We start from the raw sequence: 18,708 nt of genomic DNA, 5'->3' as shown, positions 1-18,708 counted from the left end.
ATTCCCGATCACTTTGTGTAAATTTTGCGCGTCCGTTTCGGTGGACATGTTGGCCCGACTCAAGCGAATTTTGCTTATTATTAGTTACTTATTTGGTTGAGTGCCTTCGTTTGTACTTCAAACAATGATTTGTTAAGCCTGTTCTAATTCTTCCGTTGCCAAGCGTAAATGTTGTTTTAAAAATAATCAACAAAATTGACTTACAAGAGTTACCTAACATTAACAGCTCTCATTGACAAACGTTGCGCACGCAAAGCAACAAAATTTCCAAAAAAGACGCATGACACACGAAATATATTAAATATAAACGTTAATTTATTCAGACATGCATAAAATTGTACTTCATGATTATACACCATTGATATCTCTGGAAAACCATAGGAATCTATGTACAAATCACTTGAAGCCTCTGTGAGCCTAGGCACGACATGGAAAAGCTTAAATCAGGGTATTTGATTTGACGAGATGAATCAAGTGAGCATATTTATGGTCTCTTGGTTCCCTGCTAGCAGTATCTCCCTCGAAGGCAGGGAACTCTTGGATGAATGAATGGGAGAAGTGAGAGGCAATTGCAAATTCAAGGGTTATTGTTGCTTTATCATAATTTGCTCATCATTTTCTTCATGTCGTTTAACACCGTAGCACCTGACATCCAGCTTCCACCATCTACCACTAGCGTCGTCCCAGTCACATAAGATGACGCATTGCTTCCCAGATACAGCACGGCATCTGCTACGTCACGGCGAGTACCTACTCTCTCAAGTGGAATTTTTCCTAACGATGTTTCTCCAACTAATTGCGGACCACCTTCGCAGGAAAAAAAGAAAAGTTTAGCTTTAGATGGACCAAATCCATCTAGGCGTAATGTTTTCCCACTTCAGTAGAGGTGTCATTGTCTATAGAGTATCATTTCTTCATTTAACGGTTGCACATGAGAAGACACATTAATATCAATACAACTCAACAAAGAACCTTATTTTCAAGAGAATGACACATGGTCTGAAATGGAAAGATATTACGCCCAAGTGGAATTGGTCCATTCGATATCAGGACCGAATCATCTGCCGTGGACAGGAGACCAATTAAAGTTAAGGATAAGCAAGTAAGGTGTGGTGGGGCGATAAGGAACACTGTTGCAGTTGTTGCAAAGTTCGTGCGTAACAGGAATCAAGGGTGTTGTGTAGTGATGGTACACTCGCCCTCACCTCTGGGGTCTCAGTTTCGATTCCCAGACTCTGCATCACATGTCAGTAGAGTTTGTGAGGCCTACCCCTTGATTCGAGGGTTTTTTTCTTGCTTCTCTCTCTTTTCTCCATCCACAAAATTCCTTGGTTTCAGAAGACGATCACTACTTACCTAATTTTGAAAATCCAACAGTATCTTTAATGGCACCAGGAGCGACACAGTTTAACCTCACTCCATCAGGCCCCCATTCCACTGCTAAGTGACGAGTCATAGCCTCTGAAAATCATTCATCATATCATTGACATGTCAAAACCAATACGAGATGTGCTTGGGAACCCTGTGCGGTAAAAGGATGGAGGAAGGGGCTGCTTCCAGTCTTTCCTTGTCAGATTAATCTTACCACAGAGGGCATGCCAAAGAAGCAATCAAGACACCCAAAAGCAAAGACTCTTATTCTGTCTTGCAAGGTATTTCAAAAGAATAGTTGTGTCCTTTCTCTTATCCCCTACAACCTTAGGGCTACATTTCATATTTTGTTTCATATTGCTAATTAGGGTGCCATTACCTACCCCTACCCCCGTGACTGATACTCACCAATAGCTGCCTTTGCCGAGCCTGCATGACACTGCAAAGAGAACATTTTGTCAGCAATGAACCTTTCTTTAAATTTTTCAAAATACTGTGGTGTTTATAGACCCATTTACTCAGCTGGGTTAGCCTACTTTCCAGTGCAAAAACTTAATCAAAATTCCACGAATCTTCACAGGAACACGAGGATCAAGGCTAACCCTTAGCAACAGAGAATTTGAAAACTGGAATATTGGTACATCACAGTAATTTGATAGGATACCTGATGAAATGAATACTTACTTGAAAAGGTGTAGCCGCGTGGTGTAGTGTTGCAGTTATATTCACAACGCTTCCACCATGATCCTAAGTCCAAGTTAAAAAGAAAACAAGTCATGGCAAAGACATCAGCATCAACAACTGCATGCTGCATGTATAAATGTGCAGCCATTATATGGCAAGTCCTCCCCCTACAGACAGAAAATCCACGAAAATGTTATGAATACCTTAATTAAACCATGAGTTGTTAACTACCTTGCTGGCATTGAATGTAACAAAGGTATCAACAACTGTATGTTGCATGTATATATGTGCAGCCATTATCTGGCAAGCCCTCCCCTTACAGACACAAAATCCATGGAAATGTTATGACTACCTTAAACCATGAGTTGTAAACTGCCTTGCTGACATTGAATGTACCAAAGGTATCAATTTCAAATACTGAAACAAGATAAAAAATATTAGTATAATATTACTAATGGTATATCACAAATATATGTGCTCTGTTTAGCTGAGCTAGTAGTTGTCAATAGTGACAGACCAGTTTTGAAAAAAAAAATTTTTTCTACAACCAAATTTCAAAATAAGGGTTTTTTAAAATATTTTAGTATTTTTGTACTCTTGGGAATAAGATTCCTTTTTCAATTAAGTTATATTCATTGATTTATGTGTCTTCTCATGTGTAATCAGTAAACAAAGAAATGATACTTGAGGGAGTGACATGCGTCTAAAATGGAAAAACATTGTGCCCAAGATAAAAGGGTATATCAACTGCCACCCATCCAGTATTAATTTCTACTGTTATTTTAACCTACCAGTTTTCATCCCATTGTATGACAGTTTATTAGCAGGACACAAGAAATTGCCGGCAGCATCTATGTTTTAATGATTCATCAGTATTAGTTAAACAGCAACAATGACTGTATGGGTGAGGGGTATGTGGGGCTATAGCAATACGTTTTTTTTTTCAGTTTTAGAAGAGAATCATTTGGGGCCACTTACTGTTTACGACGATGTCTATTTTCTTGAATTTTTGTAAGATAAGTTTAACAGCAGCTTCAACTTGGTCAACCTGTGTATATGACGAAGACATTGATGATAGATTCATAGACTGCCAGAAATTTTTTTAATAAATATTCCTTGTTTATTACTTGTTTACATCACAAGCCAAGAAGGTGAGTGCTCGTATATCTGATGGCACACGCACCCCAAGAATTAAAAAAAACATAATTATTCTTTTGATTTCTATTGGAACCTTTCTATTGAGTGTTTTCCTTCATAAATATTAAAATAAGTTCAATAATAAATCAATAATAAAATAAATAACTCACCTTCCTCACGTCCATTTGTAAAGGAAAGCATTTTTGTGAAGTAGCCTTCTCTAGTTTATCTGCTGCCTGTTAGTATCAAATATTCATAAAAGGATTTAAAACAATGCTTCACACCTGATGGTTATCATATGAAATCCTCATATCATTATTCCTTCATCCTCAAGATTGAGTCCTCATAATAAAATGGTATAATCAATGTGTAACCTTTAGTTTATATTTTCACTGGAGTTCCACAATTAACGCACAAATGTAACCCTTGCCTTTTTAGTTCAATAGTTTTAACCCACTGTTTTGACAGCCGCTTTGACAGCAAGACTCCCAACTGCCCCCCCCCCCCCCCCACACACACACACACACTGATGATGTCCCCCTCCCCCCCACACACACTGTGACTCTGTTCTTAAGTACACCACACCCTCTCCCTTGGAAACTGCACGAGCCTAAACCCTCCATGACTTCCATATCTCCTGGAAGTGCTGTTACAAATGCAATCAATATATCCACCAACTATAAACATAAAGCCCTCCCCGACCAGCCAGTATATTGACTACCCATTGACATGTACAACCTTTTGAACTCTTGCAAGTTTTCTGCTCCCAATAACAGCTGTGCATCCATGTCTAAAAATTCAAAAGAGATTACATCAATTCTACATTTGATTGGAAAGTTGTTGAATGAATGGATGTGATAAATGAATGAAAGTATGGATGAATGAACATCCCATTTGGCATAGTATTTTTCCATTTTTCCTCAAGGGAAAAGGCTCGTTTGCTTATTTTTGTACCTTATCTAACTTTACAGTATGATAAAGAAATAATACACAAGAGAATAGAGAGAATGAAACGTGATCTAAATTGAAAAAGATTGAATTGTGCCCAGAAAAATATCCTTACCCCTCTCCCCCTTTGCATTGTTTTCTACACAGATAACTTAATTCTCTAGTTCATTTGAACGACCCCCTTAAATTAAGCTTTAAGAAAGTCCCTAATTATTCATCCCAACCTCATAAAAATCTCCGCAATAGTAAACCCAATTCCAGAGCCTCCGCCAGTTATAAAAGCAACTTTCCCAGCCAAGAGATCGGGCCGAAAAAAATGATCATAACTAGAGAGACAAGAATCTTCTACTTGATCGGCCATGTTGTAACAGAGGAAGAGAAAGGGGAGGGGGGTGTTTGTTATTACCGCGTGACTCAAGTCAACTGATCATGCGTAGTTGAATCCAGCTCACTTCGCCAAGATGGCGGCTTCGTTAACGTTTGGTAAGTTTACAAACTTCAAGCCTCTTTTTCAACCCATTTTTTTAAGCTTTTGCTCCTGTAATCTTTGCAAATGCCTGTTTGTTTAATATACTTAATTGTTTTTTTTGTTTTTTTAGGGTCGGTGCCGCAGTTTTATCGGGAGGTTTATCAGATAGTTTGTCCAAACCAAGAGAACAAAATAGAGAAAGAAATGTTTGTAAAGATCCTGGTGAAATCTAGTCTTCCTAAATCTTCTCTTACAATGGTACGTGTGTTGTCCTAAGAGCTCTAGTTATAGCGATATATGCTCTATTAAGTGCGAATTGGTTGCTCATAATGCATGTTTTGTTCTTAAATTTTTAAGTGAGAATTACTTTTGACTCGCACGAAAACCGATACTTTAGTGTTATTTATCTGTATCTGCACGTGCCAGGATACATATGAACTTATCAGATCGCATTCAGTACTTTAGAAATTTTTTTCAATCAAACAAAATAGCATCGTACTATCTTAAACGATAAAAATATCTCCATGGAGTTTTTAAAAATGGTTTAAGATTTTCTCACATTTTTCGTTTCCCTGAAAAAATCGATTTGGTATCGTAAATAGATCTGGGAGGCCATTGACCCCAAACAGGAAGGCTTCATCACTAGAGATGGTCTGTACAAGGCACTAGCACTGACAGCTCTTGCACAGCAAGGAAAACCAGTCTCAGAAAAAGCACTGGAGTCATTTGTGGACTCAGGTTTGTATTTAGGGAATAATATAAAATGGGCACCCGTCTCCGCTCCCAGTATGTTTATATTATAGTACAGAGACATAACCAGCCTTTTTATAATGCTTTTATAAAATATTTTTGAAGGATTTTGTGCAAGCAGTGCCTCTGTCCTCTGATATAAACATGTTAGCCAGCCAATCAGAGTGCACGTTAAATTTAAATATTTTATAAATCAATATGTATATATTGATGGTTTTCATGGCGGCCATGTTGGAGGAACTTAACAAAAGAATTGTCAATGAATTCTTTTGTTATATCCTCCAACATGGCTGCCGTGTCTTTTGTTATTTAATTCTCTAGGGAATGGTTGAAAACCATCAATAAATACATATATATATAAAGGGGAAAACACAGATATATCTATCAGGTCTGCACTAACTAAGAAACAGTAGTGTAATTGTTAGAGAGTAAGATCCCAGTAAGATTCCTGAATGTTAAAAGTTAAAGCCCTGGGTATAGATAGCAGTAATGCACTGACCTCTTAACTTTGGGGTTTTGGGTTCAATAGACCTCCTCGGCTCTGGCGTAATTTTTTTCCCATTTCAGACCATGTGTCATTCCCTAGAGTATCATTTCTTTAAGGTTTGCGCTCGGTCGCACATGAGAAAACACATGAATATGGATATGACTCAAACAAAGAATATTAATCTCAATGGAATGACACATGGTCTGAAATGGGACAACATTATGCTCGAGCGCTCCAAAGCCGAGGAGGTCTATTCCTGGACTCAGCATCATATATACAAGTCACATGACATGGGTTAAGTTTATTAGGTCTCTCCCTTGATTTTAAGGGTTGCTCAAATGCTTCTCTCTAACCCTCCTGTGGATATGGAGAGCAACTCTAAAGATGAAAAATGTACCATGCCATTTTATTGGCCATTGAGAAAATGATACCCTGCCCCCCTGTGTTTAAGACCTCACCATGCCTTTGTACAAAGCCCAACACACTTAAATCCAATTCAATCTATGAGTTTGCCATCCCTAACTTTGATCAGCCTATAGGTTATTTCAGCGTGCAAACAATATAACCGTGAAACTTTAGTAATACTAAATAGCACAATTTCATACAAATTCCATTGTTTTCTATTGTATAATTAGCACTATTATATTTGTACTATTTAGTAATTAGTGTTCCATGGATTAATTGTTTGCACTCTAATAAAATTTTTGATAATTTTTTGTATCATCACTAATACTAATAACTAACTAATAATCATTGATACTCATTTTTCAGAGTTGCCCAAGCCATCACTAGGTGATCTGTCAGATCTCAAAACTCTAAGTGCTAGAGTACGACGGGAACAGAACCCAAACATTCTTGGCTACAATTATGAAGATCTTATGGCTCTGGATTCTGTAGAGGTTGATTTGCTGGCAGAAAAGAAAGGAATACTACTAAAACATAATGAATATCAGATCTCCAGTAAGGTAATTCAACTTCAAATTTAATAAAAAGTGTCCTGATCCTATGCATGTGAATTGAATGGAACTGATGGAATGTGTATATGAGGACTCGAAGCCTCCTGTTATGAAAATGAAAAAAGGTATATTTTTGTATCTGTGTAATTTCACAAACAATTAACACAGTCGCTCCACTACAGAGATAAAGTAGGAGGAACCAAACTCCCTTCTTGGCCCCACTCCACCCCCATGGGTATCAACCCCACTCCCCCCATGGGTATCAACCCCACCCCCATGGGTATCAACCCCACCCCCATGGGTATCAACCCCACTCCCCCATGGGTATCAACCCCACCCCCATGGGTATCAACCCCACTCCCCCATGGGTATCAACCCCACTCCCCCATGGGTATCAACCCCACTCCCCCATGGGTATCAACCCCACCCCCCATGGGTATCAACCCCACTCCCCCATGGGTATCAACCCCACCCCCATGGGTATCAACCCCACCCCCCATGGGTATCAACCCCACTCCCCCCCCATGGGTATCAACAAAGTATCAAATTGATTTTTTTGCTGAAAGCTATGTTCTATGGCAGAACACTTTTCATTTCCCATTTTTTAGCAATTTGAAGGGGTGATTAATCACTAACATCTCTCAGTGTTTCACTCTATTGCTTCGTTGAATCTTATGGTTTGATATTTTAAAACATCAGAGACACAACATGACAGTCCATCGACGATACAATGATTTTGTTGCCTTCCACGATGTTTTGATATCCAGATTTCCATATCGTCTTGTTCCTAAGTTACCACCAAAAAAGCTCATGGGAGGTAAGGATGCGGTTTCTCTATTATAAAATTATTTTTTAAAAGTTTATTGACTTGACTGAATTGTATGTCTTACAATATCTTACAAATTTCTCGCTCACTGATTGGTTATTTTTTATCATCGATAAGAGGACAGACAGATAAAGCTGACGTCAACGAGCACTCGCTCTTTCAGTTGGTTGTTTTGATTGCTAAAAATGAGAAGTTTTTATCGCTTTTGTTATTGTTAAAAAAAATTATTGACGATAAATTTTGTCATCACATTGTCAAAGTAGTATGTGGATCTTTGACAATGTGATGATGCAATTTATCGTCAATGAGAGGACATACACATAAAAAACTGATGTCTATTTGTTAAGTATCTATCGAAAAATTGAATCTTCAGACTAGACTTGAATGAGGGGTAAAAACTGCACATAACTTCCTAGTTATCCAATGTGCATTTTTATTGAAGATTTGCCATTCAGGTAATAAGAATTTCATGTGAGACACCTAGAGAGAGAAACTACAACTTGCTTGTGATAATGTATATAGAGGTTATCAGTCGGCTAAGCATCTGATACTGCTGTGTATTTTCATCATTTCACAGCCAGTAAAGAGTTCATTGAGGCCAGAAGAAGAGCTTTGAAGAGGTTTCTAAATGTTGTGGCTCGTCATCCTGTCCTCAGCAATGATAGAATTGTCATTTTCTTTTTCACAATTAAAGGATCTGTAAGTTGCTGTTTAGTTATGATGATAATAATAATGGATGATGATGATTACATTGATGGCAGTGGTGATAATAGTAATGGTGGTGGTGGTGGGGGTGGGGGTGATAATGGTGGTGGTGAGGGTCATGATGGTCATGGTGATGATGGGGATGATGATGATGGTCATGGTCATGGTGATGATGATGGTGTAATAATGGTGATGATGGTTATGGAGATAGTGATGGTGATGGTTGTCATGATGATGATGATCATGGTCATGGTCATGCTGATGATGGTTATGGAGATGGTGATGGTTGTCATGATGATGATGGTCATGGTGATGATGATGATGGTGTCATGATGGTGATGCTGATGATGGTGATGGAGATGGTGATGATAATGGTGATGATGGTGGTCATGATGATGATGATCATGGTTTGAAGATATCCTATAATCTGGCTATAGAGGTTTTGCACCATCACTAGACGGCAGCTATGTTAGATGGCAGGAACAATACAGTTGTTTTACATGAGAAAGAATTAAATTCCCTAGAGCACAGGGATTTTATTGTTCTGCCATCTAACCATAGGAAGCCCAAGCAGTATAATGGGATGGGCACATGATGGTGCAAAACCTCTATTACTTGCTTCCTACCATAAAAAAACCATGATACAATGTGCCATTGTTTGTTCTCCTATCCATGTAGGATATTGGTCAGAAGATGAAGGATCAATTCAAGTCCTTCCCAGATGAGTTTGTTACAAGTCCATTGTCAGTAGGAATAAAGGTAATCAAAGGTTGAGGGGAGGTCAACAGGTTTTGCCCTGTGAAGTTCAAAACACGTGTGGTTCCTAAATAACATTTTGAAGGTTGTTCAGCAGTTTTGAGCAGTTTTTGTGCATGCACACACAGTGGGCTCAAATTAAACGTTCAATACACCTAAATCCAAAATGGTGCACGGCCGGTTGAAAACGAAGCATCCAGGGCCAAATTTACAAATTTACAGCTTTTTCTTATAATTTGATGCTGCAAAATTGTCATGTTCCTGAATGTAAGAAGAAAATAAAGACAGAACAAGTGAACAAGTGTATGCTTTGCATTGACAACATATTATTTCTTTGCATTTTGCCCTGGATGCCTTGTTTTCATGTAACACACTCAGCCGTGCGCCATTTTGGACTTAGATGTATAGTCACCTTAAGGTATTAAACTCCTTGGCAAATACTGGGTTTGGCAGAGAGGCACCAAGCCACTCCAAAACTACTACTCAGTGAGGCAATAGTTTTTGATTTCTGCTTGTCAAATTCCTTTGGCAATGTTTTCTTGGTTTGGCGCAAAACCTCTTAGAAACCAGACCTTAGATTTTGCTAAAGAATACAACAAGCACAGATGCATTTATTTTTGAAGGAACTGGTTCCAATGGATGTGCAAGCAAGTTTCAGTGCAAGCAAAGAACACATTCGTTGTATTCACAACTCAGTTGAAAGAATGAAGGAAATAGCAGACAGAATAACTATGAGAACTCTTGGTAAGTTTGAAGAACATCTTGCTAGTAGAGTACTAACATCCAGTTGGCTCAGTTGAACATTAGTCTGTTGTGTGAGAGGTCAGAGGTCATGATTACATCCCTGAGCAGACCAGCACCTAGGGAGAAAACAGTACTACAAGTGCAGTAGTTCACTCTCCTATCATATCTAGGGTCTCAGGTTTGATTCCTGAACTGGTAATTACCTGTGAGTAGAGTTTGTTGGGTCTCGCAGAGGTCTCCCCTGATTTAGGGTCTTTTCCAGGTACTACCAGTGTTTGTCTCTAAAGTTTTGATTCAATCTGTGGTTAGCTATGTCCAGATGGTTTTTTCCAAATTTTGTTAAAATTTGAAGATTAAGAGATACAGCATGACTTCTAACAGGTTTTGCAACCCAAATTGATAAGTCAGAAACTGGAGAACCCGGAGTAAATTCCCCAGAAGCACAGGAGAGAACCAACAAACGACACTGAGACCCGCAGGACTCGAACCCGGGTTGCATTGGTGAGAGGCTGTGCTTTAGCAGTGCACTCCACCTAGCTTTCCTAAGATGATGGTCATGATGATGGTCATGATGATGGTCATGATGATGGTCATGATGAATGATGACCTTGATGATAAGTCTGTTACCTCTTTGTTTTTTTAAAGGCTTTTCAAGTGACATGCTAGCATTTGCTAAGGAATTAAGGTAAGGATATGCTTAGGGTAGGTAATCAAGACCAAGCAGGATCCACAGTACTCCTTAAACTCCTTGAAAACATATTATTTCAAGAACTCTGCATTTTTCTCCACTATGCACTATGAGAAACATACCACTTATAGTGTAGCCAATCAGAGGGCATGATTTGCAATAGTCCACTAGTTTACTGTTAAACTTTATACTTATCACTTTAGAGTGCAAACAATTAATCCGTGAAACACTAATTACTAAATAGTACAAAATAGTACTAATTAAACAATAGAGAACAATGGAATTTACATGAAATTGTGCTATTTACTATTACTAAAGTTTCACAGTTATATTGTTTGCACTCTATTACTTGTCGATTACAGTGCCCTCAATGGAGACTCACACCCAACTACAGTATGGGCTTGTGGCAATAATGACTCATGGGGACACCTCAAGCATGGCTTTAATGGTCTTATGGGACACTTCAGCCGATTATCAGATAAAGCAACAGCATGGGTGAGTATGATGATTAACTTGCTTGCCGATGTTTGCATTGCTACGTACTTATCCAAACAAATCATTGTGACAGGTTACTGTCAATATTATTAGAGTACATAGGTCTAGCTTTGGTACTAACAATGTCAGGGACATAGGCAGGGGAAAAAATCCTGGCTACACCCTTGAGCATGCCATATTTAGGCATGATGAACAAAAGATGTTGGTATGTACTGTACCCAAGCTAGACAACAATGCATCATGCACACACTCTTCTAAAAGGTCTATGTTGCTTATTTCTTGGTTGCAGTTTAAGCGAGAAGACTGTGGTGCAGCTGAAACATTTGCTCTTTTCCTTGAAGTTACATCGGCATATAAGGTGAGTCAATTAAAGACTTTTTATCTTTCCTCCTAGGGGACCTTACATTTTTTATCAGGGAGGGGAGGTTGGTGGAATTCTTGGTAACTAGTTGCATAAAAAAGTTAACCCTGCCTTGTTTTCTATTCTGTTTGTCGTAAAAGTGCTGTGTGCGAGGGCGGATCCAGCCAAACTTTTAGGGGGAGGGGGGCTAAGTGAGTTTAGGGGGGGGCTAATTGAGTTTCTTGCATCGACACAACGGAAAACAATATAAAAAAGCATCGTTTTTTTCTGCTGAAGGGGGAGGGGCTTCAGCCCCCTTTGCCCCCCTCGATCTGCCCTTGGTGTGTAAATTTTTCCCATGGACTCCCTCTTGAGCATGATTATTTTAATGGGCTCCAAATCCTGCCACCCCCTCCCCTCCCTGGTGAAAAATTAATTGTCCCTTATGCTATGACTTTAAAGGACCTATGTGAAAGACATGAAAAAGGTGTTCTAAAGGATCACCAGAACGCCCTTCACAAGATGCAACAGATCAAGAAGCGACAGATTTTATCTCAAGCAAAAGGGCAAGAAAATTTGGTTGATGCTCTAGAGTCCAAGATCTTGGAACAAGAAGCTGACATCAGTAATATGGAAAACAGGAACTTCTTTTCCTTGCATTGTTTGCAGTTGGAAACTCAACTTGTTCATGCCAATATAAAAATGATTGCTGTTGCTTTGGAAAAGATGGTGGCCTCAAATTCGCTTGGGCACAAAGAGGTATGAGGGGCATTATTTCATTATTTTTGAACTCTGTTTTGAGAGAACCGAATGACAGATGATCTAGCTGGAGTATATATTTTGTTCAATATCATTCAACTTTTTGTCCATAGTTTGCAAATATGCCAATATGATTAAACTTGGTGAACAAAGTGTTCAATTGGACTCCAAGAATCTAACAAGAGATTCAAATAAAAATTTGAAATTTGGTTCACTTTAAGGTTGAATTACAGAGACTTTGCTTACATAGTTATTTCTTCTTTTCTTTTTTCAGCTTGCACAGATATGGGCGGAGACGTACCCAGCAGTAGAAAGCCTTGTGCCCAAAGAAACAGCATCATCCCCACCAGGGTCACCCCCTTTGTAACCTACAACTTCTACTACACAGGTCACGTTAAAAAAAAAAAACTTTGATTATGAGGCTGACTGGAAAATAATAAAAATTTTGTCAAATTCCCATTTTATCTTTGTTTCCCATCAGCCTCATTGTCAAAATATTTTCAAGTTTGCATTGCATAGTATTAGTAGACGATTGAACAAATTATCCCCAGGGTACCCCTCCCCCTGTGGCTTGTTTGTATAGGATTTTAAAATGTTTCATTAAGGATGACGTGTTAAATCTTAAATTGTGCTGGATACACAGGAAACCCATGAATGATTTTTGTAGTGCGCTGTTAACACAGGAAGCCCAAGTCTTGACAATTTTGAACCAAATTTTTAAGAATGACAATCGTAAAATTTAATCAAATCTAGGAACTTCAAACAATGTAAAATAGGAAAACATACTCTCCTCTCGCCTCTGTCCCTATCTCAACTCTGCACCCTTCAACCTTGTAAGACAATAGGGAATAACTCCATGTAGGAAAGGTGCTTCAGAGGTAGGTGGGGTGGGGGGTGGATGATGGTGTTTTTAGGAGGGGAGGGGTGGGGTAGGTATGTTTATTTTGAAGGTGAAGCATCAAATAGCTTTGTCTTAGCATATACAGTGCCCATATACATACCCACGGGACTTTTCCGAGTTCAATAAACATGATGCATTGTGGCCTAGCTTGGGTACAAACAACACCAAACAAGGCATGGTGAACAAAAGATGTTTGAACCCATGCTAAATCAAAATACACTTTGCTAAATATCTCTGTAAAGGGCCATTGTTCTACATAGGGTTTATATAGGTATCCTATATCTGGGTGTATTCCCTTTGGAAAGACTTCGAGTTTCAATGAGGTAAACTTCAATATTTTTAAAATAAAAATAAGATAACACTAAAACAAAATAAAATACAAAGTTATAAAAAAATATGTACTGAAAATCAAAATTCACTTAGATTACATATAAAAGTTAAATTGTAAAACCTTTCTAGATAAAAAGATATATTATCATTCTGTTAGTCTTAGTCACTTGTACGTTGTTCATTCCCCCCCCCCCCCCTCCCCCCATAATTCCCACACAATATGATTTCGGGAATCTAATTGGGAAGCTTTTGTTATTACTAGAGGTGTCATGGGCAGATCCAGGGTGGTCACAGGAATTCTGAAAGCACCCCTCAATGGAATTCAAAAAAATCTTCATTGGTATTTGATGACGGTAGTCTCAAGAAAATCAATATAGAATAAAGACTTTATTCATTACCTCTGTGAGATTACAATGTATTGATTTGATTAATACGCTGGCGTTACCTCTGACATGAGGAATTTTATTTAGTCCATGGAGCAAAGTCGTATGAACGGTCAAAATATAACAGTGGAATAGACCTAATTCATCTTAATACAATGTTTACACATTTCAGACCACGTGTCATTTTTCTAGCGAGTAAGATTCTTTGTTTGAATTGTATCCATATTTATGTGTCTTGACATGAACAACCGTTAAACAAAGAAATGATACTCTAGGGAATGACACATGGTCTGAAATAGATAAACATTACATCAAGACGAATTAGGTCTCTTAAAGTGTCTACTAGTTTTTCATTGACCAAATAAAATCACTACTAGTTCTCTTGTGGAAAGGTATTGCAACTGCTTGCTCCAACTGGACAACACCTTCAAATATTATTGAGAATATCGTTTCATTACTACTTATTTTACTTTTTATAACATTATATTATGAAGTTTTACCCCAACTCCTTACTTTTGTTATGCATTTAGAATTTTTTTTTTTACGTAATGTTTAATAAACGAGCAGGAGTGTTTTATCGGGTATAAAACACGAGGCGCAGCCGAGTGGTTTTAGACCCGATAAAACACGATCTGCGAGATTATTGAACGGCTTAGAAAACTTATGATGTTTGTTCTCATTGTGTACCGATTTTTTTACGAAATGAACCAAGTTTGATAGAGAAAATCCAAGTTAAAGTTTATGCAAATGAAGACGAATCTTTATCAGATATAAAATCACCTTCATGGTCATGATTTCTATTGTGTTTTCTTCATGAATTATTAATGAGTTTTCTAAAGTATTTTATTCATTTGTTTTTCATCTTATTTATATTTTTTACAATCGTTTTAATTTTTTTTTACTTTTCCGGCTTTGAATTTTCCACCTTGATCTTTAGGTTTTCTTTCTCTCTCTTCTTGTTATGCATTTAGAAATTTTTTTACAGTATTTTATTCATTTGTTTTTCATCTTATTTATATATTTTTTACAAACGTTTTAATTTTTTCATACTTTTTCGGCTTCGAATTTTCCACCTTGATCTTTAGGTTTTCTTTCTCTCTAAGTTTTTCATACAAAATTTTAAATTATTGCACGAAATCTAGAGAAGACCAATCTAGAAAAAGTAGTCGTTCTTTCGTTCTTGTGGCGACTCTTATCATGGGCGTAATGTTTTCCCATTTCAAACCATGTGCCATTACTTTGAAAACAAGATCCTTCGTTTCTAACTGGATCCGCTGTTAGCCTTGTTCAAACTTCAAAGTCCTTTGCCCCTAGGACGTTACCAGAAGAGTCATTCCCAGTGGAGTCAGGAATAGAACCTTGCTTTCCCTGTAAGAAATCATGTCATAATGTGACAAATTGATTGTGAACTACATATTGGTTGGATTTTTTCACGTTTTCGTTTTGTTTTGTTTTGGTTTTGTTTTTTCAGTGGCGGATCTTAGATTTTGAGTTTGATTTTTAGCCCAGAGTCCAAAAGTTCTTATTCCCCCTAGTTTTTCCAGTTTTTAAGTGACCAACCTCTGTTTAGCAGCCAGTTGTCAAAGTCTTAAGGAGGGTCCTTTTGTATCAGAAATATACCATTATTAAGCCACCAACTTGTATTTATAGGCCATTTGACAATTCGCAAGGGTGGCCATTTAAGATAACTTTTACCGTATTTTCCACATATTTGAAGAAATCCTGGGCAAAAAGGGGTTACACGCGTATACTCGACGAACATGTTCTAAATCCACACTTGCGAGTAATCATACTTTTATACGAAAGTAGTGAGAAATAATACCAACGTCGATCTGCGCGCGCCTACAATGCAACGGTTCGTAGACTGACTTGTGGCACCAGTAAGACCAAGTCGCTACCTACCTCTTGGGCGTTAGCACTCTTTGCAGCATTTCTGGCCTTCCTTCTTTCTTGCCTTTCTTTCTTTTTTCTTGCGCGTATTTCTTTAATTTGTCTATCAGTATCCTCATCACTGTAAATCAAACATTATCAATTACATACCTAAACACAACATATAGCGGCCATGCATTGTATAAGAGTACACCGAGAATACCCTTAAGTGTCACATGGGATGCACATCGTATCCTTAACTAAAGAAATCGCGGGCATAAAGATGCGGTTATACGGGCAACTAGCTAGCTCTCCTCTTTGCAACTTGCCAAGCGCAACATTGTTACGTGAGAAGATGGACTGTTTTAATGCCCGTATCACCCCACCTTTAGAATAATCTAATCTTTCACTTTCACAGAGACTTGCCGAACTGCGCATAATTATTGCTATTATACCATCTCTGCGTACATTTTCCTTTTCTTTATTATGATGATTACGATTACAACCACGATGATCACTACAGCCGCGAGAGACAATCCAACGATAAGTCCAATCGTCTGTGCCTTAGTCCACTTGGACTCCTCGGCCGCTGTAGATTTAGAAATTGACTTCATTAATAATACTAGAGGTTATTTTAATTTTTTGAGACGCTCGGGAGGGCTGTGAACGAAATCTCAAACACGAAATCTCAAACGCGAAATCCCAAACACGAAATTTCAAATCTCCCGCGTCTCCGCGGTCCCTACCCCACTCATGTAGTCTTGGGAATGAGCATAACAATTGTAACCTACCTTTACAAACATCGCCCTGCTCATTTCCAGTAAACTTTAAAATAACCTCTGTTTTACATTCGTCCGTACACTTCCCTGTTCCTTCTATGAGGTAACGGACGCATCTATAGAAACATAACGATTGCATGAGTGGTGTAATGGTGCGCCTTGGGGGGGGGGGGGGGGGGGGGGAATGTAGGGGGTTCAATCTTCTATGGATACACTGCTCTCTACTCAGCGAAGCTCCAGCTGCCTGTGCGTCATACGCAGGTGAAAAAACGGGAACCCGGAGAAAAACCCTTGGAAGGATTCCTCTAATATTCCCAAAAGAGGGGTATTCTAAAATCTCCGGTTTCACAAATGCATGGGGCAATTCTCATCAATCCATCCTTTACCCCAGAAAAGATGAGATCCATATCTTCCTATGAGAATAGAAAGGTAAAAAACAAGGTCAAATTTTGGATGACATAACTAACAGAAACCAAGCCAAGTCAATCAAGATGGTGGCTATGACGTCACATGCACCCTAGACTTTTCCACAGTCTCTCGCTCGTCCGTTCCGTCTCCACGCTTAGAGACTGTAACGGTACAATGACAGAAAGGACTTATGGGTCCCGAAAACTTGGAGCCGGCGTGCTTTGGGAACCAAAATACTCGTCCACAGTCTCTCTCGTTTTAATATTTTCAAGATTGCGGCGAAAACGAGAGAGACTGTGGACGAGTATTTTGGTTCCCAAAGCACGCTGGGTCCAAGTTTTCGGGACCCATAAGTCCTTTCGGTCGTTGTACCGTTACAGTCTCTAAGCGTGGAGACGGAACGGACGAGCGAGAGACTGTGGAAGAGTCTACATACACCCAAGTTACCAGTCCCTAACCTTTTGCATCTGGTCTTATCTATACAAGTGACACATTTCCCATCTTCACACTTTCCTAAAAATAAATGGGGAAAATATATTTGAATTGGATTTTGGAATGTCAATTGCTTAAAGCAAGACATATGACGTACATACGCGCATTAATGGCACCACATCTGGTCAGTATAAATGCTAAACCACTTACATCGGAAAATCATCGATTTTCGAGAGAAACAACTCTATTTTTTTGACCTCCAGGTTCGAAATTATTGCAAAGGGAACGATTTTAAGTACATGGCATACGAAAGAAATATTGATCAAGTGTCAGAGCCAGTAAGCGTGACAAAACTGGAGTGCAAAAGCAATAGTCAATCCCGTTAGTCGTCTAGAAACTTGACTGCCGGCTTGACTGGTATAGCCAAAATCAATATTTATATATTAGTGAAAATTTCAGTAGAAAAACATTTTAATTAAATGCTTTGAGTTTTTCTTACATTAAATTTCAGTCAAACCAAAGATTGAATAAAGAATAAGTCACTCAAAAGCGGTGCATGGTTTAACAGGAATTTAAGCGAATATCAGGCACATTTGAGTACTTACTGTCGACACAGTCCTTGCCTTTCACTCCAACTGGTTTGACTAAACTTATGAATCCTTCGTTACAAAGACACTCCTTGCTGATGCACTGCGAATTATAGCCACAAGTTTCATTCTTGTGGCACTTAACAACTTAAAAGAACAAAAAGAAAACATTAGAGAGTTTGACAAACAAATGTCTGAGTATATTTGTACACAGAGTATGTTCATACTTTCTGAATTCGTGCGTCCAAAAATATGACACAGAAAGGCTGCGAAGACAAGGATAAACGCCTTGAGAAATCTCAATTCCATCTTTGGTTTAACACGATTTTTTTTAACAGTTAAAACTGGCGAACTTGTGCCGGGTCAATTTGAAGTCGCCATTCAGAAGAATTGAACTCCGCTTGGGTTTGATCAATGTTATGGTTATCTAAGCATATAAATTATTCATCAGTAGAATACAAAAACAATAGAAAAAGACAATATGGTCAACCCGGTAAAAAATAGACAAAGCTCCAAGAAAGAAAAGCCAAAAAAAGATCTTTCGGCGTGTTCAGTTTTCTCCCGAATAAATACCTAAGTAGTGGTAATACGCGGTATCATTATCATCATCATCATCCTGACAAACAGTCTACTAAATGCAGATCATTTCAGTATATTATCCATTACCATTTCAACTCATAGTTCAAGTCACGTATTACTAACTTATTTAAAACATTTTAAATTAAACTTGATTTAAAATGATAGCAATTTTCAAAGGAAACTAGAAGTCGAATTCCCAGTGACGACGTTTCAAAAACAAAGCCAGACAAAACAGAGTTGAAACAGAGTTATAACCAAAAGATATTGGCTTGAAACCAAATTTTGTTGGTGAATTTGACTCGGAAAAGACTTTATTTCGCATGCA

General features: G+C 38.3%; 3 protein-coding genes across 3 annotated transcripts; 1 reads left to right on the top strand and 2 right to left on the bottom strand.

Moving 5' to 3' along the window:
* Positions 1–293: 293 nt before the first annotated feature.
* On the bottom strand, positions 294–4,513 carry LOC116302373 (peroxisomal 2,4-dienoyl-CoA reductase [(3E)-enoyl-CoA-producing]). Its single transcript, XM_031711650.2, has 10 exons — positions 4,365–4,513; positions 3,931–3,982; positions 3,363–3,428; positions 3,034–3,103; positions 2,847–2,906; positions 2,408–2,472; positions 2,056–2,118; positions 1,780–1,810; positions 1,357–1,461; positions 294–807 (listed from the first exon to the last, which is right to left on the bottom strand). Exons 1-10 carry the CDS (start codon positions 4,499–4,501, stop codon positions 599–601), a joined length of 858 nt encoding a protein of 285 aa, XP_031567510.1. The 5' UTR covers positions 4,502–4,513; the 3' UTR covers positions 294–598.
* Positions 4,514–4,562: 49 nt separating this feature from the next.
* Positions 4,563–13,743, top strand: LOC116302372 (sorting nexin-8). The gene is made up of 13 exons (XM_031711649.2): positions 4,563–4,623; positions 4,740–4,867; positions 5,212–5,347; positions 6,618–6,811; positions 7,502–7,619; positions 8,206–8,327; positions 9,012–9,092; positions 9,713–9,833; positions 10,479–10,518; positions 10,884–11,016; positions 11,306–11,374; positions 11,819–12,115; positions 12,390–13,743. The coding sequence occupies exons 1-13, from the start codon at positions 4,602–4,604 to the stop codon at positions 12,480–12,482; spliced, it is 1,554 nt and encodes a 517-aa protein (XP_031567509.1). The 5' UTR covers positions 4,563–4,601; the 3' UTR covers positions 12,483–13,743.
* On the bottom strand, positions 13,715–18,387 carry LOC116302374 (uncharacterized). Its single transcript, XM_031711651.2, has 7 exons — positions 18,032–18,387; positions 17,823–17,951; positions 17,244–17,298; positions 16,390–16,493; positions 16,067–16,187; positions 15,632–15,740; positions 13,715–15,097 (listed from the first exon to the last, which is right to left on the bottom strand). The coding sequence occupies exons 1-7, from the start codon at positions 18,111–18,113 to the stop codon at positions 15,017–15,019; spliced, it is 681 nt and encodes a 226-aa protein (XP_031567511.2). The 5' UTR covers positions 18,114–18,387; the 3' UTR covers positions 13,715–15,016.
* Positions 18,388–18,708: the final 321 nt, after the last annotated feature.

This window comes from Actinia tenebrosa, unplaced genomic scaffold, assembly GCF_029948245.1.
Source record: "Actinia tenebrosa isolate PJP-AT-01 unplaced genomic scaffold, QUT_ActTen_1.0 PGA_scaffold17__23_contigs__length_9995812, whole genome shotgun sequence".
NCBI classification, from domain to species: Eukaryota; Metazoa; Cnidaria; class Anthozoa; order Actiniaria; family Actiniidae; genus Actinia; species Actinia tenebrosa.
The sequence above is the reverse complement of the archived record's forward strand: the minus strand, read 5'-3'. Positions and strand labels throughout refer to the sequence as shown.